Below are 25,372 nucleotides of genomic sequence, written 5' to 3' on the forward strand. Positions count from 1 at the left end.
TTTCATATGGAATCCAAATCCACATCATACTCCTAGCAAAAAATCAAGTAACTGGTTAAACAAACTGTATAGAGTTGAGCCACATGTCCCAAGCCAACTCTCAAGTCAAGTACTAGTTTCTTTTACATACCAAAATATACAAAAGTTGTAGAATGGTTAAACTACTTTCATATGGAATCCAAATCCAAACCCTATACAGTTGAGCTGCACAGCTTGTCCCAAGCTATCTCCAAGTCAAGTCTGTTGCTTTTATATACCAAAACATACCAAAGTTCTAGGAAATCTAAAAGAAAAGTTCCACATTTCCAAATATTAAAACCTATGCAAAAATCAAAATAGTCATTTTCATGAGCATGACTCTAATCTGCAACACAAAAACATAAGATGTAAGCATATAATGCTTCTTTTGATATCTGAAATCTGCAGCATTTTCAAATACACATGTTAGTAAACTAAAATAATTTAAATTAAGTTAAAACTAATTATAATTTAGACATACAATAGTTTACCTTCCAAAAGTAACTTGTTTTTAAAGCTGTCCATCAACTTAATCCATAGGAAGATTGATTGTCAAAGCTTGCTTTTCAGCCTGCAATAATAATGACAAAGGCATCATTTACCAACTTATTTTTAAAAAAAAGAGCATTAGCAAAACTTTATATCATTACCTTAGTTTTTTTAGTCACCCCATGTCGTTTTCGACACCAATCTCCGCCGCACATCAGCATTTCTACTGTTGTAGCAGCTAAAGAAGAACGGTACTTGTCTATCACACGACTCCCGGCACTAAATGTTGCCTCTGAAGCTACTGTGGTAATTGGTATTGCTAATATATCTCTAGCCATTGTCGACAACACCGGAAATTTGTATGTATTGAGCTTCCACCAACCGAGAGCATCAAATTGCTTATTAGGACTGCCTGTGACATCCTTCTTCTAAATACACAGCTAACTCAGATTTTTTAGGTTGTACCATTTCAATTTCGTTTAAATAAGAAGAGAATTCAGACCATCCCGAAGAAAAACTAGGAATTTCCTCACTAATTTGAGTTGACCTACTGCTACTTCCTTGAGATTCAGAATTGGTTCTTGTTCCTTGAAGTTTTTCAATAGAGCATCTGAATATTCTTTATAAATTGCATACAGAAGCCTCTCAACCTCTTTAATATTACTCTCTGCTTCAAATGAGGTATAAAGTTTAGGAAAACTGAATTCAAGTGCACGCATTTTGCACCTAGGATCTAAAACACAACCAACAGCCATTAACAAATTGCATTCACCCCAATATTTATCAAACTTTGCCTTCATTTTTTGCACCATGTTTCTGATAAACTCCTCTTCATCACAAGATCTCTCATCCAAGACTACTTTCACTCAAAAGACTTCATTTAAAAAAAGATTGGCAGTAGGATACTCACTTCCAGAAATTATGTTTGTTGCATCATAAAATACTTTCAAGATTGAAAATACTTTAAGCAATTTATCCCAATCATCTTCAGTTGGACAATGAATGTAGCTTGGTTCCCGATCTTTAAATCTTGGAAAAACCTCTTTGAAAGCAATTGATATTCCCAGCATCTCATAAGTTGAATTCCACCTTGTCTTACAATCATCAACCCATCTTCTTTCATTTAATTTCAATTGCTTCACAATTTCAGCAAATTGAATGAGTCTAGCATCTGTTCTTCTAATGAAATCCACACTCTGACGAATTACATGAACAATCCCCTTGATTTCATTGAGTCCATCTTGAGCTATAAGATTTAAAATATGCGCACAACATCGTACATGAAATAATTTCCCCCCACAAACCAGCTTTTTATTTATTCTCAAGAAATCTTCCTTCATATATTTAATTGCAGCATCATTAGCACTTGCATTATCAACAGAAACTGTAAAAACCTTATTTTCAATTCCCCACTGTCTTGCACATTGTAGAAGAATATCTGAAATTTGAGGACCACCACGAGGGGGAGGAATATGAAAGAAATTGAGAACACGCTTATTCAATTTCCAAGACGAGTCAATCCAATGACCAGTGATGACCATGTACTCTAATTTCTGATTTTTTGATTTCCATAAATCTGTTGTGAGGCTAATCTTTTCTATATTTTTCAGCAAACCATGCAATTTTTTTTTCTCGGCTTCGTATATCACTGAACAACTCTTTTTTGCTGTTGTTCGTGATATACGAGTCCACTCAGGCATTCCACGTCTGCAAAACATATTAAAACCTTCTTCTTCTATTAATGTAAATGGATGTTCATGCATTAGTATCCATGTGGCAGCTGCTTCTTTCATGCGTTCCATGCAAAACTTTCCATCAAGTAACAAAGGTGATATAGTTGTATCTATAGTTTCGAAGCCTAACAATAATTGTTGTTGTTTGAGTTTATCATCATGTTTTTTTTTAGACTCCAAGTGACGGACACAACTTTCTAAATGACGTCGTAAGTGTGATGTAGTACCTGACCCTATTTTTGCGAGGAGTTGATGGCAATGTTTGCACTTGTACTTGAACTTATTCTCGCCACCTTTTGGGTCTTCAACCTCAATCATATCTGACCATACTTCACATCTCTTTTGTCTCTTTGGCTTATGAAGTTGATCATCATCATCATCATCAATTAGCACATCCTCTTTATCTATTATCTGTTCTTGTGTCTCATTTGAAGCTAACGAAACTTGTACATTAACTGAATTTACTGCTGGAACAGATTCAGTCATACCTGAAAAAGATACAAAATTACAAACAAATTAATTAAGAGAGTATACAAGTAAATTATCATATTTTTCACTGGTGCAATAGTGTGTTGAGGGGTCTGGCCCTTGAGATTTTATGCCGGAAACTACATTAACAACTTTGGTAGGGTCTGTAGAGGGTTGAATCAGTTTTGGAAATCCCCATTACAGGCAAGCATTTAACAGTTTACGTGACTCCACTAAGTATAAGAAATGAATATGATGAGGGTAGTTGGCGCTTTCACAGAATATAAATACACAATTCGTTAAAAAGGAAATGAAGGGAAAACAGGGAGTAGGAGCAAGAAAACCAACTCTATGTTGTTTAGGGGGTACATCGATTTTGAAAAATTCCTATTGAGTTCGAGCTTTTATACGTCGGTGCGCGCGACACCGATAAGCAATCGAACTGAACAAGCTAGATACAGCCGACAGATTAAAAAAATACGAAGAAGCATTGTATTAAAAAATTATGAAGGAAGAAGTGGGCAAAGAAGCAAGCAAACCATTAACAGAGTGGCTATGTGAGGCAGCCATGTGGAGCCAAAGTATTGAGGCTCGAACAAAAGAGTATAGGGGAGAGTCAGGGAAACGTTGGTGCAGAAAGACCAAAGGAAAAGCTTGTCCACAGTGTAAAAAAGAAAGGAACGTAGCAGCCTTGTAATCAAGAAACCGAAAGAAGAGGCAAAACACCAGCAACACACCTGAAAGTTTTTTGTAGGGCTCTGCGTGCTGCAAAGCGTGAGAGACGGAGGCAAAGACAACCTGAGAAGGAGAAGAAGTATATCATAGATAGCCAACTAAACAAGGGTACAGAAGGAAGAAGAAGGTGGCCGCCTGAAGGAGCCGTAGCGGTGAAAAGAAGGCGCACAAGACAGAGTGGGAAAGAAACATACCGAAGAGGCGTAAGAACCCAACCAGATCGCAGAAGCCGAGAGAAGAGACTAGCAGCGACGATAACGTGGAGTTGGTGAAAGTAGGAGGCAAACAAAAATTGAAGAGGAAAAGAGTTTGGACGCTGGTGACTGAGGTAGGGGAAGCCGAAATCCAACGAAAGAGGAAGAAGGGGGAAGGGGAAGAGGAGGAAATGCATAAAGCTTGTGTAACCGGGTTGTCAAGGGTGAGGTGGAGAGTAGAAAACAACACACGTGGTTTTGGGTCTCCTAAGCTGTGTCTTGTAATAGACACCTGTATTTGGCTTCACCGAGAACCGGAAAGAAACTGGCCCCTTAGTGCAATAGCATGCTTTAAGTATAAGAAGATATATATATATATATATATTAAATAAAGGTTCGCGAACTATTCACGAACTATCGAATATATTAGTTTAGGCTCGAGTTCGGCTCGAAAAAAAATTCGAACATGTTCGAGTTCGGCTCGAATTCGATAAGTTCGAATACGAATCGAATATTTATCGAACATGCTCGAAAAGCTCGCGAACATGTTCGGTTCGTTTACACCCCTAGATTACACCATCGATGCAACTACAGCATGACACATAGTATTGATTCATTGACAACTCTCGATAAACCAATGGTTGTCGAATCGGTCGGGATATATGAGTTGAATGGACCGTACTGTACGCTAACCATAATTGAATGGTTCTTGCAGGCACTATCATTTGATACCTAGGGAATCATGTAAGCGATGCTGCTAGGCGTTTAACATGATTGGTTGGGTGCTATCAGACTTGAGTCTGACGTTCTTGTTGTCAAGGAGTTGATAATTAAGAATGGGGCAATTGGGGTATGTTCATATAAGGACATGTTTAGTCCGAATCAGATGGGGATGTGAACCAACGGCTAGTTATATCATTGAACCATTGAGAGCCACACAAGTACTAGCTTTCTAGATCCCGTTGAGAAGTAAAATAGTTCAATGTGTTGAACGGCTTATAAAGGAGTTTATAAGTATAAGGAAAAATAGAAGTATGACTTCTATAAGGAGAATGTAACTTTTAATTTGAGGAAGTGTTCCTAAATTAAAAGTTGGCCAAACGAGTAATGTATTTGAAAATTGTGATTTTCATATATATTATTATGGACTAAATTAAATTAATTCAAGTGTTGAATCAATTAAACATTAGTGGGCCTAGTAGAGTCCAAATAATTAAATTAATTCAAGTGTTGAATTAATTAAATCATATTGGGTCTTCTAGAGCCCAATATTAAAATAATTATTCAACTAGTGACTTGAGTAAATTCAAGTAATGTTTAATTAGTCTCAAATATGTTTGAGATAATTAAAATAAGTCCATGGATTTTTAATTGTTAAAAATCAAATTAGACTTGCATGCATGGGAGGTGAAAAGTTGGGAGACAACTTTTGCAACATCCAAGGCATGTCATGCCTTTGGAATTCACACATTTTCCCTCAACCAAGACAAGTCTTCCCTCCTCCCTTTTTTGAATGCCATGGCCGAAACTTGCTAGGAGGATTCTCCAAGTTTTTCTCTCATTTTTCTTCTTCAATAGTTGAGGAAAGAAAACACTTCTCAAAGAAAAATGCTCTAATTTTTCTAGTGCAAAATTAGAGTGATTCTAGCTTGTTGGTGGTGGGCTTAATATTTGAGCAAGGTGGGCTCAAAGGGAAGCTTGAAGATTGTCTTGCCATTGAAGAGCTAAGGTGTTTACATCTTAGTTGGAGCCATCATCAACCTCAAGAGGTTGATAGGTAACTATTCCTCAACACCCTATGTATGACAAAGTTGAGATTTTGTATATGCTACACCTAGTACTAGGTGGCCAAATTTTTCATGTGATTTTTCGAAAATTTTGTTGCTTCCGTTGCGTTTTCGGTCACCTAATATCGATCCCTTTCATGGACAAATTCATATTTCCTGCAGATTTTGAGTACTTGAGATGGAGGAAGACGTGGAGATGCCATTGAATTTGGGGAGACCATTACTTGCGACTGCAAAGGCCCTGATTGATGTTCAAGAAGGGAAGTTGAGATTAAGAGTGGGCGAGGAAGAAATTACTTTTGACGTCTTTACTGCTCTTAAGCACACACTGCACACCGATAATTGTTTTAGAATTGATGCTCTAGATTAACTTGTGTGTAATTTTGTGCAGGATGGCATGAAAGACCCATTGGAAGCCACACTCACAACTGAATTGGAGGATGACGACTTGGATGAAGAAAGTGCTGAAATAGTGGCATACTGTAATGCCAACCATCCATGGAGGAAGCCAATGAGGATGAGACTGGAAGATTTAGGAGAGCGTAGATATTTGACCCCTCCAAAGTCAAGCATCGAGGAACCACCAACGCTTGAGCTCAAACCCTTGCCTCCGCACCTAAAGTACGTATACCTAGGTGAAAACAACACTTTACCTGTCATTATTTCTGCTGTTTTGACAGATGCTATAGAGGAAAGATTGTTGCAAGTTCTCAAAGAACACAAAAAGGCATTCGCTTGGAAAGTAGCAAACATAAAGGGAATCAGTCCATCGATCTGCATGCACAAAATCTTGATGGAAGAAAAGTACTCACCCCTCGTGCAACCTCAAAGACGAGTCAATCCAAAGATGCAAGAGGTAGTGAAGGCTGAAACTATTAAGCCTCTCGATTCAGGTATTATCTATCCTATTTCAGATAGCGCGTGGGCGAGTCCTGTTCAATGTGTGCCTAAAAAAGGTGGAATTACGGTTATCACTAATGAAAAGAATGAACTTATTCCCACTGAGAACTGTTACGGGTTGGAGAGTGTGCATTGACTATAGGAAGTTGAACGATGCCACCCGTAAGGACCACTTTCCCCTTCCCTTTATTGATCAAATGTTGGAGAGACTAGCGGGGAATAAGTTTTATTGTTTTCTAGATGGGTATTCGGGGTATAATCAAATCACGATTGCACCTGAGGACCAAGAGAAAACCACTTTCACTTGTCCTTATGGAACTTTTGCTTTTCGTCGTATGCCGTTTGGTCTGTGTAATGCACCTGCAACATTTCAGCGCTGCATGACTGATATATTCCATGATATGATTAAACTTTTCTTGAAATATTTATGGATGATTTTTCTATCTTTGGTGCAATGTTTGATGAGTGTTTGCAGAATTTGAGATCCGTGATGGGAAGGTACGAGGAGACGAACCTGCTGCTCAATTAGGAGAAGTGCCACTTCATGGTACAAGAGGGAATTGTCCTATGGCACAAGATTTTGGAAAATGGAATAGAGGTGGATAAGGCAAAAGTGGAAATTATCAAGAACTTACCACCTCCGACATCCATACAGGGAGTTAGAAGTTTTCTAGGCCATGCCGGTTTCTATCGGCGTTTTATCAGAGATTTTTCTAAAATTGCCAAACCTTTCCTTACTTATGAAAGACATGCCTTTTGATTTTCATTCTGAATGTGTACAGGCATATGAGGAGTTGAAGGAGCGCTTGGTGGCGGCTCTTGTCTTGGTGGCACCTGATTGGGACCTACCTTTCGAGGTCATGCGCGACAGGCAAACCTCTCAAATTCGGCTTTGCTTAGTTGGCTCATCATCCAGTTACATATCTCCATCGTATCCCTACCACAGACTTGCTTTAGGAGCTGTTTATAAATTTGTCCCTTCCAGTAAACTTTGGCCTCCGAGCAATATAACAGAGCGTGTGCCGTTGTATCATTCCCAAAACCGCACAGCGGACAAACGTTCGGGACTGGGACATGGTTCTTTATCAGATTGCTTCCTGTTGGAATTAGATCCAGGGATACCCTCCACCAAAAGATCTTAATTTTTGGTGGAAGCGTGAGTGACCAGAGGAACTTCCACCACTTCATCATTGGTAACATCGTTTGATTTTCCGGCATATCATAAAGCCCAATTCCTGCTCTATATCCCTCTTTCACTGAATATCTTCCCTTTTTATCGTATTTCCAATATCTGGTATCAACTCTCGGTGATTGCGGGAGGGGGATCCGATGGATTTCATGCCCAATATAAGGTAGGACTAATTTTATTACAGCCACTTCATCCCATTTTCCATCCTTAATAAGATCTCCCACCTTGAGTGCATTTAAATTCGGATGGCCATGGTTAGTAAGGTAGTTGCGATATTGTGGCACCCTTTATCTTGAAAGATGCGTATTGAATTTCCATTACCTACTCGCCAATATAATCCTTCCTCCAGTAGTGTTCTGCTCCATAGGAGTGATCTCCAAACAAACGATGGGTTACTCCCTAGGGGAGCACACATGATGTCTTCATGTTTAAAGTAGCGGGCTTTGAGGACTTTGCTAACAAGCGAATCAGGTTTCTCCAAATCTGTTTGGCAAGGACATCTTTATTAAAAATCTCAAGTTTGCGAAACCCCATCCCTCATTGGCATTTCGGTTTACACATGTAATCCCACTTTTTCCAATGAAGATTTCTATTGTCTGCAGTAGATCCTCACCAGAATTTGGCACATTCTCGTTCAATAGTATTACAGATAGATCTGGGGATACGGAAACATGACATAGAGTATGTGGGTTTCGGCCTGAAGAATTGACTTAATCAACACCTCCTTTCCTCTTACCGATAACAACTTGTTTCCCCAGTTAGCAATTCTCTTGGCCACTCTTTCGAGAAGGTATGTGAACTGGGCTCTTTTAACCCGAGCTGAGAAGGTTGGCAGACCCAAATAGATTTCATGTCCTTGTACTACGGGAATGGATAACCGTAGCTTAATGAGTTCTATCATATCTGTCTTTGTGTTCGGACTAAAGGAGAGGCTCGATTTTTCAAAATTGATTAGCTGTCCCGATGCCTTAGCGTACTGATCCAGACACATATTTATTTGTGCACAATCTCCCTTGGTTGCCCTAAAGAAAACCAAGCTATCATCAGCGAAGAACAAATGTGAAAGTTTTGGACATGAGTTTGCAATCTTAATTCCTCTGAACTGGTTTCGCTCCTGGAAAGCGGACATCATCGAGGAGAGATCCTGTGCGCATATCACAAATAAGAAAGGGGAAAGAGTATCTCCTTGTCTAATACCTCTTTTTGGAGTTAACTGGCCGAAAGTTTTCTGGTTGATGCGGAATGAGTAGGAGACCGAGTTGATACATCTCAAAATCTTTCTTGTCCAGATTGAGGCAAAACCCAATTTGTTCATCATCTCCTCCAAGAATCGCCATTCCACTCTGTCGTAAGCCTTGCTCATATCAAGTTTCAATGCCGCATACCTATGTTTTCCCACCTTTCTATTGCGCATCCAATGAATAGCCTCAAACCCTAGAATTATGTTATCAGAAATCAGTCTTCTCGACACAAAAGCACTTTGGTAATCATCAACTATGTCATCCATGATGGGTTTTAGGCAATTTGTCAAAGCTCGGGACACAATCTTATAACAGACATTACAAAGACTGATAGGTCTAAATTATTTCATGAGGAGAGGATTTGGAACTTTGGGAATAAGAGTGACCACTGTTTGGTTCCAGATATCCAGGGGAGCTTTTTCATTAAGGACTGCAAGAACAGCTGAAGTGACATCCCGACACACAATGTGCCAAAAGTTCTGAAAGAACGTTGCTGGCAAACCATCCGGTCTAGGTGATTTATCCGGATGCATGTCAAAGAGGGCCTTCTTCACCTCATGGTCCGTAAACGGGGCGCATAGCATTTGATTCATCTGATGAGTAACCTTGGATTGCACACAGTCCAGGAAAGGAGCCATTTCTTCTGGAGAGGGGCCGTTAGAGTTGAAAAAGTTTGAGAAATAATAAACATTAATTTCAACCATACCTTGGGGTTCCGAGCAGAGTTCCCCATGTGCCGTGATCAGTCCCCTGATTGTGTTAACATTTCTTCTAGAGGATGCATATAAGTGGAAGATCTTTGAGTTTCTATCCCCCCCCTTGAATCCAATTAGTACTGCTTCTCTGCCGCCAATATTCTTCATCTTGTGAGGTCAGCTTCTCAAGCTCAGTCTCAAGCTGGTTTACTTGGAGTGTGGCATGAGGCCAGTTCTTGACTCTTAAGTGTATTGATTATGGCCTCTTCTCCTTAATATTCCATGGCAAGGACTGAAGCTTCTCCCCAGCCCATTGTTGAAGCGTTTGTAAGCAAATGGAGATTCGGGCATGAAAGGTTAATGAATAATCAAGAAGCCTCCACCCTTGAGCTACTATATCATTACACTCTCTTTCCCTGATCCACCCCGCCTCAAAACGAGGGGTAAAAGCGTGTAACCCGCTCCGTTAAAATTTTGGTCTCCCATGCATATATAGATTGGGCGATGATCCGAATGGAAGAAGTCCAAAGCCTGGACATAGGCTGTTGGGTATATTAGTCGCCACTCGAGAGTACCAACAAACCTGTCGAGCCTCTCCAGGATTAGTTGATTTCCCATTCACCTATCTGCCCATGTAAACAACTCGCTCGGCAATGCAAATCCTGTAGAGCGCAGTCATCCAAAGTGTCCCTAAATTCTTGCATCTGTGATAAGTTTCGATGATTGCCACCCAATTTTTCACTGTCAAAACAGATTTCATTGAAGTCTCCCCCCACAAGCCAAGGAAGACCTGTTAATTCACTCATTCCCGCCAGGCGACGCAACAATTCCCACGAATGTATTCGATTTGATGCATTTGGGTTACCATAAAATCCTGTAAGTCTCCACCTTTTGTTTCCTTCAGTCATTGTACAATCAATATGGCCTGCAAAGAGAGATGTAATTGAAACAGACATGGAGTCCATCTATAGAAGGCATAAACCCCCGCTCCGTCCTATGCAATCCACCGTGAAACAACCCATAAAACCAAGTAACATTTTCCATTGCACACTATTTATGTTTCTCCTCCTTGCTTCACTAAGGAAGAGCAGAGTGGGTTTCTTTTCGGTTACCAACTGATTAAGTTCACGGAACGCCCGTTGGTTCCCAAGCCCCCGGGGATTCCAAGCGATGCAACTCATTCTTGTCGGCGGGATTGCGTAGCAACCGCCGCCGCTAAATTCATATCAACACATTTTATTTTCTTAGAAGGCGCAAACTCAGAAGTGTTCTCTCCATCACCCACCCTCTTATTCCTGCCAGTTCCACCTCACCAGGTGTGACCATTCTTCCCTTACCCGAGCTACATCTGGCCCTTCTCTTCCAATTTTTTGGGGTGGGTTTTTGTATAAGAGGTTGTTCCTCCGTTCCTTGAATCCGTATGGCCCCGAGGTCGAGAGGTACCAATGAATCTGGACTGGGTAAATGCGTCAATTTTGTATGAGCATCGATATTTCCCTGAATCAAAGGGGTCTACATGGTTTGCTGATTAATGGTGTTGGGGTATAATGGCTCAAGAGAAGTCGTCAGGAGAGCCAGGGGTCTCGATACACTACTATCCAAATCATTGTAGGAACAACAGTCCCTTAGTGTCTTGTCCACTGGCATCTTCAGAGACTCCACCCCCTCATTATTGTTGTTGTTTACTCGTCTTTCCCTGTTGTCCCCATCCAATTTACCAGTGTGAGGGGCTATATCTGAGGAGTGCTTAGTATTTTGGGATAGATGAGATTTACTTCTGTTCCCACCAATCAATTGCACCGCTCGTAACCATGGCCCATATTCAAGTTTCCCTGTAGGCACTGGGTTCCTATCACATTCTCGAAAAGGATGTCCAATACATCCACATGCGTAGCAAAAGTCGGGTAACCTTTCATACGCAAGTATGATTATCAAGTCATCCTTTGTACCCCCCATACCTACCCGGATAAATCGTTTTACAGGTTGTTTAATATCAATACGCACACGAATCCTCGTAAAACTCCCCATGTAATTCCCAATCTTCCCACTGTCCAGTTCTTCGATAGATCCATTCTGCGAGCCAAGTTTTTCTATGAAGTTACGATGCATGAGCGCTGGTGGCATATTATGGCATTGAACCCATATCGAGATTTCCTTAAAGATCATCGTTTGTGGTGTCTCCTTACCGTAGATTTCCTTAAATATCACCAGATCCCGGAAGAAGTTCCAAGGACCATTCCCTAAGGCCCGACGTCTATCCATGATGGAAGAGAACTCTAGTATAAACAGATTATCCCCCAAAGGCATAGTCTTGATTGTTTGCAACGCTTGTAATATTCTACCAATTTGTTGTCTAAAAGTTTCCTTGTTAATCGCTTTTGATGAGATTACCTTGGCGGCCAAACAATTGGCCAGATGTGTTTGGCTGCTTCTCACATCTTCCTCTTCCAGTATTATTGAAGGTTCGTCAACATTTGATATCTTAATTTCCTCAACCAATCTGGCTATGTCATCTGGTTCCATGGTTTCTTCGATTGTGCTTGACGTCTAGTTCACCGAAAGAGGCGATGAATCAGACGAGACTGCCCTACACGTTGTAGGAAGAAAACCCTACATGCCGTAGGAAAGATTACTTCATTCTGTTCTGTTTTTATCTTATGCAAATATTAATGTCAGATAAACAAGGAAAATCGAAGGAGGGTGTGGACCGTTGAATTGAGAAACTAAGCGTAGAGGCTTCTATTTTGATGTCTTCGTGGAAATAGAGATTCTTGATAATATTGTTAAAAATAATTATGATATTGGTAGCATGTAAGATTAGTATGAAAACAAAAGAACGTGTTTCTTGCGAGAAGATCTCACTATGTAAACACAATCGACTCAGTTCATATATTGAGTGAAAAGTAATATTTTTGGTTTAAAAAATAATATTTTTTCATGGATCAAATCAGGTATGAGATCCGTTTCACAAAGTTAATCTTTAAGACGATTTAATAGAAATTTTTGTGTAATAGGATTGAGAAAATTTTCATCTTGTTACCTTAGTCTCTTTGGGTTATGTTCATAGGGTTGAAATATTTCCTTTCTTTGTAAAAAAAGGATGTGAGAATATTTTTATTGTTAGGTATTTTTTAACTATGATTTATCTTTTAAATTATATTTCATCATAATAATTTATTTATCATTTATAATTCACATGATACATATCCACATAATTCACACACTAATTAATACTTGTATATGTCCCGAGGAATGTTCGAGTTGATGGACTTGTTGAACACTTGGTTAATAGTCAAGAATTCGATTTTCCTTATCAATACCCTCTTGGACGAGTTTGTCCAGTGTGGCTTACCTGACTAACGCGATTTGTAAGTTATTGCATTAGCCCGATAGTTTATCTAATGCACACAAATATAAGATCGCAGGCTCTAACGTCATAAAAAAATACATGTATATTTAAAATTTATTGCACTTCTCGTATATTTCAGATACATACAAGATATAACATTTATGTATTATATTATACACATGCAAAGATTTGTGCCCCATCCGGTAGTCAATATTAGAACTACAAGTAAGTCAAATTATTCGTAAGTAGCTCATGAGTGGTTTGGTCAAAACTTGAGTTGAATTCTAGTAGCTCGACTCTTCACTCGAGTTGAGTTCAAGTTTTACTCGAGTAGCTTGCGATGAGTCGAGTTCGAGTTTTAATTATATCTATTAGAGTAGTTCGCAAGCTAATTGAGTGACTATATGTTATATTTACTTTTTAAAAAATATATAACTTAATGGTATTTTGGTCAATGTAAATACAAAATTTAGACCATAAAATTTTTTAAGCTCGAGCTTTATTATGTTACAAATATTTTGGAGATTTTCGAGTCTGATTAATTTGATAATTTAACAATTCGAGTTGAGCTTGAAATTAATAATCGATCACGTTCAAGTCGACTCACATTCACCTCATGTATATAGAGATGTCAATGGGGTGGGTATGAGATGAGTTTGACTAAACCCAACACCCTCCCCATGAAAAAAACTTTGACCCATTACCCTCCCCACCCCAGATAAATATTTTTCGAACCCACTCCACCTCGAATACGAAATGGGGCCGGGTAGACCCGTGAGACCCGAATTTTTTTAAAATAAAAAAGTAATCTTTCTTCTCATATGACTGAATTATGAAACAGACAAGCCTCTAAATACAACAATTTGGAAAATTAATTATTGTCTTCGACCACACTTAATAATAACAAACAAAGTATTTTACGACATAAAGACTTACATAAAAAAAAGAGTTACTAGCTCTCCAAAACAATCTTGACATCCCCAAAAATAAGTCATAACATAATTTAAACAGATCAATATAAAGTCAGCGAGTAGGCAATATTTCAGACACATTCTTCGGGATCATTTCCTATTTATCAAGAATAGTGGGACAAGTTGGTAAACTACTTGAAGAATTAACTACAAAATTAAATAGAGAAAGTACATTGAAAAGATAAAACAGTAATTTCAAATTGTAAAAAAATGTAATTTAAAGAGAGAAAGTACAGTAAAAAAATTAAAATGAAAGTACAATAACAAAATAAAACTGTGATTTATTTACCTTTCACCTCACCCCACAACCATCTTCGCGAGCACATCAATGTCTCCAAAGTCGTTGGATTAAGTCTACTAAGATGATGACCAACTATTCTTCCACTATTGCTAAAAGGAGATTCAAATGTAACAGATGACATATGAATAACTAAAATCGTTATGGTTGAGGTGAGCTACTAAAAAAATGAAAATTAATAAAATTAAAACTCTAGAATATTAATATTAACATATATGAGATGAGTATGTGGCGAGTATTATAGGACCTATGACCCGCCTTATATCCGGACGGGTCTGAAAAATTGGATCCAAGACCCGCCCCATGACCAATTTAGTATGCCCAAACCCACCCCATGACCAATTTAGTATGCCCAAACCCACCCTATACACACAGGTCCATTCCGGATCTGGGTAAAACCCGGATCTATTGACATCTCTACTTGTATATATGGATCGGGCTCGGGTTTGGGTATCCTCGTTTGGGTCACCGCCCAATTAGGAAAACGATATTTGGGTCCCACAAAGGCCATTTCCAACTTACCATCTCTATCACCATTTCCCCTGGTTTCTCTCTGTAGAAGATCGTAGATATTTTTCCCAATTCTATTACCGATCGAGAGAGAATACGGGTGAAATCTGAAAGATGAGAGAGATCATTAGCATTCACATAGGGCAAGCGGGGATTCAAGTTGGGAATTCGTGCTGGGAGCTCTATTGCCTTGAACATGGCATTCATCCTGATGGGATGATGCCTAGGTTCGTTTCTAATTTTGGCTTTGTGGGTTTTTTTCTTGTGTTTAATATATTTTTCTTGCAATTTTGTCGTTATTTTTGTTATTTTATGTTCCGTGATAAGCAATCGTTTACATTTTTATCTTGTTCTTACGGACTGAAAGTTTTTGACCATATATTTTCCCCTCTTTCGTATGATTCGATAAATGTGTGGTGATTTTTTTGTTGAGTCTGAAGAGGGCTGGGAATGGGATGAATTTAAGTTATTTATTCTCTGTCCCCAAGTGAAATTCAACCACAACAGGAACCCAAAGAAAAATCAATAATAATCTTATCAAATGTGATTTTCGTAAATTTCATTTCGCGATGGTTTGAAAAAAAGACTAGCTAACCATTTTCTGAATCAGATATGATCACATTTTTGTTTTATTTGCTATAAAATATTTTTAAAGTTCAAGAATTTTGAAATCAGGCGCATAAATGATTTGTGTATTTGTTGCAGCGACACTACTGTTGGGGTGGGACATGATGCTTTCAATACCTTCTTCAGCGAGACTAGCTCTGGAAAGCATGTCCCAAGAGCTATTTTTGTTGATCTTGAACCCACAGTTATTGATGAAGTTCGGACAGGGACTTATCGCCAGCTCTTCCACCCAGAACAGCTCATCTCTGGAAAAGAAGATGCCGCCAACAACTTTGCTCGGGGACATTATACAGGTAATATAGCAATAGCATTGTTATTGCATAGCTAATAATGCTTGTATTCATTGACATATCAACGAGGATTTCTTTGTAACATGTATGATAGTTTTAGTTTAGGTACTTTATGCTCATCTGATACCCAGTGTTTATTATGGTGAATTTAATTGGCGTACAATTTAATTGCGAGCTAGTTCTAATGTGATTTAGTAATAATGGTGTATTTGCAGTAGGAAAGGACGTGGTCGATCTTTGCCTGGATAGAGTGAGGAAGTTGGCTGACAACTGCACAGGTTTGCAAGGGTTTTTGGTTTTTAATGCCGTAGGTGGTGGTACTGGTTCAGGATTGGGTTCTCTGCTATTGGAACGTTTGTCAGTGGAATATGGAAAAAAGTCAAAGCTTGGATTCACTATTTACCCATCACCTCAGGTGCGTTCAAGCAGTTTTTGATTCATTTTGAAACGTCCACTCATTTTAAAATTCTACTGAACTATTATTATTATTGTTATTAATTTTTTTTAAAGCTATTACGAAAAATACACACCTCAACATTTAAATAAGTTAAACATGCGTTTTAAAAGGTCATCCAACCTCTGAATAAAAATAACTGCAGTTAATTAAATCTTAAAAGAAAATCAATCTCTAGTCTACTGTTTTAAAAGAGAAACTTGAACAGATACCAAAAGTCTAATGAATCAATAACGTATAACTAGATTCAAAAACATTTATCCATATTGCTTAAACCCATGTCTCATAAACATATTATGCGGAAAAAATGCAAGGTCCTCGGGTTTTCACTTGCACCTCCAGCTCCGCCTACTCAGTCTTCAACGCCTCCAGTCTCTTCAACCATAAGATCACCTGCATCAATCACACCTAGTGAGTCTAAAGACTCAATACACCTGAACCGTTATAACAAGTATATATACATATCATGCAGCATTGAAAAGTACAGTAATTAAAATACTTTTCATGATCTTAAAAGCATGAGCTTAAACATAACGTGTCAAAGCATAAACGTGTCCAAGACATATCTAATCATAGCAACATATGCGTGTTCATTTTCTTAATTTGAATTCAGATCATTAGTTATGACTTTCGTATAATCGTATTAGTCGATGGATCCATCTACATATAACCGCGGTATCCGGCGATAGGGACATCAACAACAATATTACCAATCTACTGAGTCTTGGCCTTACATGTCAACGTATTCGTATTTGTCACAACCAATTTCCATCCTTCAAAACATATCATCATATTCATCACTTATAAAAATCATGCATATACGTAAATTTCCTTAAAATCAAGCATGCAACGTATTATTCATATGTCCATAAAAAATCATGTTCGTGAGAACATAAACATTTAAAACATGTCAAATTGTGATCAAGGCGTTGTCAGGGCTGCTCACTCAAGCAGGGTGCAAAATGACCATTTTGCTTCTGAAAAACCTAATTGATCAGTTTACCCATCGACTTCAAAATTTTGACCCGAAGCCCACCAAACTCCTTAAAACGTCTCAAATCATATTTACCACCATTTCTTAGACGTAAACTCGAGCCCATCCAGTAACTTTTATAATTCGTTTTAAAACTTGGACCGGGGTCCCGTTTTAACCTGAACAACCTGACACTCAATCAAATCTTTCCAAACTTAAACCACAACTTAAACACACCCTACCAGTAGGGCCTAACTAACCATATTCCCGCTATTTTGAACACCCTAAACTCGGCTGCAACCTGCTGGAAAAATCTGTACATATAACCCTAACACTAGTTGCACCGCCTAGCCAAATCTTCGAATCTACGCCTAACCGACATGGACCAGCCCCTAACCAACACTTCCTAGGACCAAGACCAGGCCGTGGAACCTCTCCTAGACCAGCCCTACTCACGCCTACTGCCCTTACGATCGGGATCGCTCCAACTTGCCAAAAACTTGACCTATCTCGTCCTCAAGCTTCGATCCAAGCCTAGCCCTTCTACCAGCGGACCATGGACCATTCCCAGCCCTGAAACAGGCCCAACACGACCTGAATCAGCGGTGGAACGAGCCATGCACGGCTGCTCTCTTTCTTTCACCTAATCTAGCCATTCGAACTGTAGAACCAAGAGGTCAACATCGGCGCTTATCCCTTTCGATCCAGAACTGATATCACCCTTAAACACATTCTAAACCTGCTGTAAAATGCTTCCTAAACCTCAAAGATCCGGCAGCCCCTCCCCCATGTCAAAAACGTGAGCATCATGGCGTAAAATATGCATATTTTCGTGTAAAAATCATGTAAACTCAATGCACAATGATATATTTATGTAATATCATGCAAAAACCATTCAAAACACATATCATGATGTGATTGATGAGAAAAAGGAGGTATAGGGCATGCCTTTGCGTTTTTACGCTCGAAAACTTAGAGACAATCGCGTAGAACGTGCACCGGAGAGACCGAAAAGAGATCCTTTGAAAAACCTTGAGGATTATTCGAAGGTGCTGCTGTATTTTTTCGAGGGGAACTGGGGAAGCTGCTGCTGAATATGGAGGGGGCAGCCAAGTGAAGGGGTGGAGTGTTTAGGGTTTTGAAGGTAGGTTTTAATAAAATAATTAGTGTCTAATGAGCCCCTTGATTAAAATAATGAAGTCCAGTAGAATTTGGGCCCATTATGCATAAATAATCCCATTAAGCCCAAAGCCCAAAATCACTCCTGAGAAATATATCGTTTAGGTACGTTTTTTGAAAATATTGCTTGAACCCTCAAAAAGTCCTCCGACTTGATAAATTTGCGTACCGGTTTAAAATATGACGCGATGAGTAAAAATACTCTACAAAAGCTCATTTTCAAAAAGTACCTTTATTTACACCATATATTAAATAATTAAAAATAATTATTTAGTAAAAATATTTTTCTTAATTATCCCCGATCTCCGTTTCTCGTTCGAACGCGAAAAACTATTAAAAACCCTTATGCATGAAACTTGATAAACCAAGAATTAAAACAACATATTCATGTCTCAATCATGCATTTAATGCATTAAAAATAAATTAATTAAAATACATAAGAAATTTGATAATTTGCATGCATGTGGTTCACGTGGACTTTCAAATTTTTTGGACGTTACACATTTCATGTGAAGTTCCTTCAGTGGACCCTTTTAAAAAAAAATTCTGTTAAGTGCAATAAGTTTCTTCGCTGGAGAGAGAATTTTTTAATTCGTGAACTAGTAAAGCTAAACTCCTTGTAATGATATTACTGTATCATCACTCTTTAAGTTCGATAATTCTCACTCTGGACTTTCGGACAAATTAGTAGAATTGTAATTTCGGGTTCATTCCAATTGCAGGTCTCCACAGCTGTTGTTGAGCCTTACAACAGTGTTCTCTCAACTCATTCCCTTCTCGAGCATACAGATGTGGTTGTGCTCCTGGACAATGAAGCCATTTACGATATATGCCGAAGGTCATTAGACATAGAAAGGCCTACATATACCAATTTGAACCGATTGATTTCCCAGATCATATCATCCTTGACTACTTCTTTACGATTTGATGGTGCCATTAATGTTGATATTACTGAGTTCCAGACCAACCTCGTCCCATATCCTCGGATCCATTTCATGCTATCATCTTATGCTCCTGTCATCTCAGCTGAGAAAGCATATCATGAACAACTATCAGTCCCTGAGATCACAAATTCAGTTTTCGAGCCATCGAGTATGATGGCAAAATGTGATCCAAGACATGGGAAATACATGGCATGTTGCTTGATGTACCGTGGAGATGTTGTTCCCAAGGATGTCAATGCTGCTGTTGCTACCATTAAAACCAAACGAACTGTTCAGTTTGTTGACTGGTAAGTAATTTTCTTGTAGCTTTTGGACAATGGTAGCTGGTGATGGCACTTAACTATAAATTTGCATTCGTTGAACTTTCTAAATTTATAATGTTGTTATGTTCACGATTAATTATAAAATGAGTTGTCACATAAAATTACCCTTTCTGAAATTGGTTGGCCCGTGGACTCAACAGGTGCCCAACTGGCTTCAAGTGTGGAATTAACTATCAACCTCCAACTGTGGTACCTGGAGGTGATCTTGCCAAAGTGCAACGAGCAGTGTGCATGATCAGCAACAACACAGCAGTCGCCGAAGTTTTTTCACGTATCGACTACAAATTTGATCTCATGTATGCCAAGAGGGCATTTGTTCATTGGTATGTAGGTGAAGGAATGGAGGAGGGGGAGTTCAGCGAAGCTCGTGAAGATTTGGCTGCTCTCGAAAAAGACTATGAAGAAGTCGGTGCCGAAGGTGCAGATGACGAGGAGGAAGGCGAAGAATAGTAACAATTATGCATTGGCACCTTTCAAGCACAAGTTTGTTGAATTACTGATGTTGGCTACTCTCCACTGTTTTCCTGCGTAATTACATTTATGAATAATATCATGTTGTGTATTGCTGTTTACCAACTTCTGTGTGAAAAATTTCAGGGAACTTAAAAAAACATATGAAGTATTGTTACTTGGTGCTGGACATCATATTGTACATTCAAATGCATTTAAATTCATAAAACAAAGAAGTAAGCAGGGGGCAATTATTGTTGAGCTTCTGTGAACGCCCAAATGGTTTGGCTACAGATCGAGACCGACTACAAAAAATGAAACAAACTTGTGATAACGTAACAAATCGAATGCTTTTATGAACTAACCAAATTTCTTAGCCGAAGTGGAATAGCTATGTATAAAACATAACTTTTCGAGTGCAGCTTTCAGTAGCCAAGGCGAAATCAAATAATCCAAATTTACTGAATTGACCATTCTGATTTGCTTAATAAATTATGTTTGGTAGAAGATTCGTCCACTCAGAGAGTAGGCTTAAAATCAAGGAACTATCTTTAGGGCTGCGGATATTTTAATGCAATTGAATTTGACTCCAACGAATGATATCCAACTGTTATTTGCCTAAATCAATCTGGCTACTTTGGTTATTGTTTGATTAGTATGATTAGAATAGGATTGTTCTTAACATAAAGGGAAAGGTGCAACCAACCGATGCTCACTTTATGATAGCATAAAAATAGTTTTTTTTTTTTTTTCTTTTTTTAAAATAACATAAAAATAGTTTCAAAAAACCATATTACCGCAGTAATAATCAAATGCTTGATCTCCAAATACGATATGATTTTGGTACCACCAAGACAAGACAAAAGGATCCTAGATCGAAATATAGCCGAACTGGGTAAAGTCCTTGAAACCGCAGCTGTTAACACGAAAGAAACAGAGAGCTGAATCACGTTGCTGTTTGCCATATGTACAAGCATCTATCAGTCACCAGATCCATGTTTTCTTATACTTGTGAACTCCAGGTTCTTGTTCTGCATTTCTACTGAAACCAAGATACAAACTGTGGTTACTTCAGATAAAGAAAATGATTCAAACACAATTAGGATCAAAGATCTCACACACAACCATGAGGCTCCATCTGTTTCTGGTGACCGAGTCTTGAACTAAAGAGTTCAATACATCTGCAATAAATAAAAGATAGACACACTTAAAAATTAAGTAGCCCACCAGTAGATATCTTACATATAAAAAGGAATAGACATTAGTGATCATGCTGGTTGAAGCATTATTAGAGAAGTAAGAGTTAGAAATTTATCCCAAATGTTAGGAAATGTAAAATTAAAAAGCATTACTTTCCAAGTATCCTTCATGTAGATTTGTTGGATCAGTCGCATCAATGCTTAAAGAATTGATGGATGCATCACCCTTTAGAGCAGACAAGTCCACATAACAATCGTATGAACCGGGATTGAAAGCCAAACTACCACCATAACCAGCTTTTCTAGTGATAACACTCCTGTCAGTTTGAGTCATTGTGGCATCTATCACACTTTGAGACCGAAGCGTGAAACATCCGGCATTGTTCAACAATCACATAATCGTAAAACAACTAGTCTCGTTGCACAGTATATACTAAAACCAGTCTGTTTCATAAATAGTTCAAAATAATATTGTCTTTACAATGAAAAACTCCAAAAAAATAGCATTACGAAAACGTTTTACAATTAATAAAATAATTTTGAAATAACATGACTAAAACTAAATTCTTGAGTTGAAACATCTTCATGACGGGTCCCAAAACATATTTTGCTCTTCTTCGTCTACTTGTTCTTCGTTCTTATTCGAGAAGGAGAGCAAGGGGTGAGTTTTTTGTGAAATACTCAACAAATATGAGCCATTCGAGACATATAACAATATATATATAAATTTGAAATCTTTGCATAACATATCATAACATGAATCGTAATGCATATTCATATTTCGTAATCTTGACGTCATAACATAAATCATAACAAACACTAAATTCATCTACTTTCTATTGTTTACTGATATCAATCCCTAATTTTTAATTATCTAAGGGGACGAGATCATAATAATAGCTACAATCCCACGATATAAAGATCATAAACTTATCGTATTCGGGGTTCTAACTCATGTCCAGTTGAATCCTAATAATGCTAAAAAAGATATGGTTCTTTCAACACAACACGAAACAAATGACTCATGGAACGAAACTTTTGAAAACTAAAAAGTTCCTACACCAAATAATTTAAAACATAAGTCCACTTACAAAAACAAATGTGCCAAATTACATACAAAAAACCCACTTATCTTAGTATTGTTTGAATAATTCGAAATCACAAAAGAATGATGTAAACAACACTTCAAAAATGCAGCAGCACCATAGCCGAAAAATCAATCGTCTTGTAGAACTTTTGCGACGCCAACAAGTAAGTCCAATAAATTGTGATCGTTGGAGATCGGGTTTGGAAGTTGTTTTACTTTTTTATGGCCGAACAATAGTAGGTATGTTATTCTTGCATAGAATTTGAGCATGTTTCTTGCGGAGGATTTATAAAAAAAACTAATAGTTGGATTTGGCTGAGTTTTGGATAGGTTATTCAGATCATATGATAGCGTATTTTGAACGGTGGAGAATGGATTCTAATCAAGGGAGCGATATAAATAATTTTCTGAACGTGGACAACACTTCGATTACTGCAAAAGTACTTGAGAGAGGATTTTCGAAAATATTGGAGAGCAAAACTCGAAAAATTGAGAGCTTGAGAAGTGTGAGGTTCTCCAGTGGGAGTGCTGCCTTATTTATAGGAGTGTAGTCGTAGATGCTACCAAGATCGAGTATTATCTTACTTTGAATTCAAGTTTAAATTTAAGATAAATTGTAATCTTATATTTGAGTTTTGGATATATAGTAATCTCTTTCTCTATCTACTTGGTGGGAAATTTTCGAAAATTTCATACACAAATCTTCTTATCATGTAGGCTTATGAATGTGTGGGAATTACAAATTATAAGCTTACATTATATTCTTATCTATATGTAAAGTCTACTGCAAAACTGCTACTGAATTTGTTTTTTGAAACTATGGCCGAAAATAAACATACTCAAATACATAATATAAGTCAAACCATGCATTTTATAAGGTCATCCAACTACTGGATAAAAATAACTGCAGCTAATGAAATAATAAAATGTAATCAATCTCTTAGTCTACTTTTTTAAAAGAAAACTCAAACATGATACCAAAATTCTGTCAAATCGAGAACGTAATAAAAATTCATAAACATTAAAAAAAATGTTTTGACCCATGACTCAAAAATCATAATGTGCGGAAGAAATGCAAGGTCCTCGGATTTTACGCGTGCACTTCCAGCTCCGCCTACTCAGTCTTCAGCATCTCCAGTCTCCTCATCCACATGATCACCTGCATCAATCATATCTAGTGAGTCTAAAGACTTAACACACCTGAACCATTATAACAATTATATACACATATCATGCAACAGTGAAAAGTACTGTTAAAAAAATCACTTTCATGATCTTCAAAAGCATGAACACAAACATGAACATATTCATATCAAATCATGTAATATCATATCATCTACGTATTCATTTTTCCTTCATTGAATTCAGATCATTAGTTGTGATTTTTGTATCAGCTCTAGGTTGATGGATCCATCTACGTGTACCCTGCGGCGGGGACATCAACAACAATTTCTCTCGTCAACGGAGCATTGGCCTTACATGTTCGTGTTCGTATTAGTCACAACCAAATCACCTCCTTCAAAATCATGTCATTGTATTCATCACCTGAAAAATTCATGCATATACATATATTTCCTTAAAACCAAGCATGCAACGTGTTTTCCAACAATATCATAAAAATCCATACTCATAATCAACATATACATTTTAAATATGCGTTTTCAGTTGTCAGGGCACTGCGAGGACTGCTAATCTAACTAGGGTGCAAAATGACTATTTTTCCCTTGAAACCCTAATTTGACCATTTTCCATCCAAACTTATCAAATGCCTTAAAAACCTATTTTTAATCATTTCTTAGACGTAGTTTTGAGCCCATGCGTTAAATTCTATAGTTTGTTTTAAACTTGGACCAAAGTCCCGGTTTTAACCCGAATCAATTCAACGACTCCTAAACAAACCCCAGTATGACCCAACTTAAACCATCTATAACCTCATCTATAACCTCATGTAGTCTTATGAATGTGTGGGAATTACAAATTATAAGCTCACATTATATTCTTATCTATATGTAAAGTCTACTGCTAAACTGCTACTGAATTTGTTTTTTGAAACTATGGCCGAAAATAAACATACTCAAATACATAATATAAGTCAAACCATGCATTTTATAAGGTCATCCAACTACTGGATAAAAATAACTGCAGCTAATGAAATAATAAAATGTAATCAATCTCTTGGTCTACTTTTTTAAAAGAAAACTCAAACATGATACCAAAATTCTGTCAAATCGAGAAAGTAATAAAAATTCATAAACATTAAAAAAAATTGTTTTGACCCATGACTCAAAAATCATAATGTGCGGAAGAAATGCAAGGTCCTCGGATTTTACGCGTGCACCTCCAGCTCTGCCTACTCACTTTTAAGCGTCTCTAGTCTCCTCATCCACATGATCACCTGCATCAATCACATCTAGTGAGTCTAAAGACTTAACACACCTGAACCATTATAACAATTATATATACATATCATGCAACAGTGAAAAGTACTGTTAAAAAAATCACTTTCATGATCTTCAAAAGCATGAACACAAACATAAACATATTCATATCAAATAATGTAATATCATATCATCTACGTATTCATTTTTCCTTCATTGAATTCAGATCATTAGTTGTGATTTTTGTATCAGCTCTAGGTTGATGGATCCATCTACGTGTACCCTGCGGCGGGGACATCAACAACAATTTCTCTCGTCAACGGAGCATTGTCCTTACATGTTCGTGTTCGTTTTAGTCACAATCAAATCACCTCCTTCAAAATCATGTCATTGTATTCATCACTTGAAAAATTCATGCATAACATATATTTCTTTAAAACCAAGCATGCAACGTGTTTTCCAACATTATCATAAAAATCCATACTCATAATCAACATATACATTTTAAATATACGTTTTCAGTTGCCAGGGCACTGCGAGGACTGCTAACCTAACTAGGGTGCAAAATGACCATTTTGCCCTTGAAACTCTAATTTGACCATTTTCCATCCAAACTTATCAAATGCCTTAAAAACATATTTTTAGTCATTTCTTAGACGTAGTTTTGAGCCCATGCGTTAAATTCTATAGTTTGTTTTAAACTTGGACCGAAGTCCCGGTTTTAACCCGAATCAATTCAACGACTCCTAAACAAACCCCGTATGACCCAACTTAAACCATCTATAACCTCATACATGTCGACATAATCTGCTAGAGCACACAAAATGAGCCATGTCCACTAAAATCTCTAAAACAAAAGTACTGGATTAGCTCCTAGGCGCTGGTTGTGTA

The 25,372-nt window shown here is 37.8% G+C and overlaps 4 protein-coding genes across 5 annotated transcripts; 1 reads left to right on the plus strand and 3 right to left on the minus strand.

Moving 5' to 3' along the window:
• Nucleotides 1-547: 547 nt before the first annotated feature.
• LOC140824241 (zinc finger BED domain-containing protein RICESLEEPER 3-like) lies at nucleotides 548-1,319 on the minus strand. Its single transcript, XM_073185837.1, has 3 exons — nucleotides 1,059-1,319; nucleotides 669-935; nucleotides 548-589 (listed from the first exon to the last, which is right to left on the minus strand). Exons 1-3 carry the CDS (start codon nucleotides 1,317-1,319, stop codon nucleotides 548-550), a joined length of 570 nt encoding a protein of 189 aa, XP_073041938.1.
• A 7,776-nt stretch (nucleotides 1,320-9,095) lies between these two features.
• On the minus strand, nucleotides 9,096-9,617 carry LOC140824242 (uncharacterized). The gene has a single exon (XM_073185839.1). It carries the CDS (start codon nucleotides 9,615-9,617, stop codon nucleotides 9,096-9,098), a length of 522 nt encoding a protein of 173 aa, XP_073041940.1.
• Nucleotides 9,618-10,961: 1,344 nt separating this feature from the next.
• Nucleotides 10,962-11,972, minus strand: LOC140824243 (uncharacterized). Its single transcript, XM_073185840.1, has one exon. It carries the CDS (start codon nucleotides 11,970-11,972, stop codon nucleotides 10,962-10,964), a length of 1,011 nt encoding a protein of 336 aa, XP_073041941.1.
• Nucleotides 11,973-14,571: 2,599 nt separating this feature from the next.
• Nucleotides 14,572-20,007, plus strand: LOC140823046 (tubulin alpha-5 chain-like). Of its 2 annotated transcripts, XM_073184134.1 has the most exons (6): nucleotides 14,572-14,804; nucleotides 15,283-15,497; nucleotides 15,710-15,909; nucleotides 18,823-19,331; nucleotides 19,508-19,628; nucleotides 19,705-20,007. In XM_073184134.1, the coding sequence occupies exons 1-6, from the start codon at nucleotides 14,692-14,694 to the stop codon at nucleotides 19,897-19,899; spliced, it is 1,353 nt and encodes a 450-aa protein (XP_073040235.1). In that variant the 5' UTR covers nucleotides 14,572-14,691; the 3' UTR covers nucleotides 19,900-20,007. The 2 variants fall into 2 exon arrangements, with proteins under 2 accessions (XP_073040235.1, XP_073040234.1); XM_073184133.1 differs by having other exon boundaries at nucleotides 14,579-14,804; nucleotides 19,508-20,007.
• The last annotated feature ends 5,365 nt before the right edge of the window (nucleotides 20,008-25,372 follow it).

The sequence above is a fragment of the Primulina eburnea genome, chromosome 2 (genome assembly GCF_022965805.1).
Source record: "Primulina eburnea isolate SZY01 chromosome 2, ASM2296580v1, whole genome shotgun sequence".
Classification (NCBI taxonomy): Eukaryota; Viridiplantae; Streptophyta; class Magnoliopsida; order Lamiales; family Gesneriaceae; genus Primulina; species Primulina eburnea.

Bases quoted from the DNA above. Each gene is read 5' to 3' on its own strand.
- LOC140824241 (XM_073185837.1), bottom strand. From the start codon at position 1,319: ATGGTGCAAAAAATGAAGGCAAAGTTTGATAAATATTGGGGTGAATGC. The intron at 936-1,058 runs GTAGGTCAACTC...CTGTGTATTTAG, and splicing joins TGAATCTCAAGGAAGTAGCA to AAGAAGGATGTCACAGGCAG. The intron at 590-668 runs GTAATGATATAA...TTATTATTGCAG, and splicing joins GGGTGACTAAAAAAACTAAG to GCTGAAAAGCAAGCTTTGAC.
- LOC140824242 (XM_073185839.1), bottom strand. From the start codon at position 9,617: ATGAAGAATATTGGCGGCAGAGAAGCAGTACTAATTGGATTCAAGGGG.
- LOC140824243 (XM_073185840.1), bottom strand. From the start codon at position 11,972: ATGGAACCAGATGACATAGCCAGATTGGTTGAGGAAATTAAGATATCA.
- LOC140823046 (XM_073184134.1), top strand. From the start codon at position 14,692: ATGAGAGAGATCATTAGCATTCACATAGGGCAAGCGGGGATTCAAGTT. The intron at 14,805-15,282 runs GTTCGTTTCTAA...TATTTGTTGCAG, and splicing joins CCTGATGGGATGATGCCTAG to CGACACTACTGTTGGGGTGG. The intron at 19,629-19,704 runs GTTTTTTCACGT...ATGTAGGTGAAG, and splicing joins ACAACACAGCAGTCGCCGAA to GAATGGAGGAGGGGGAGTTC.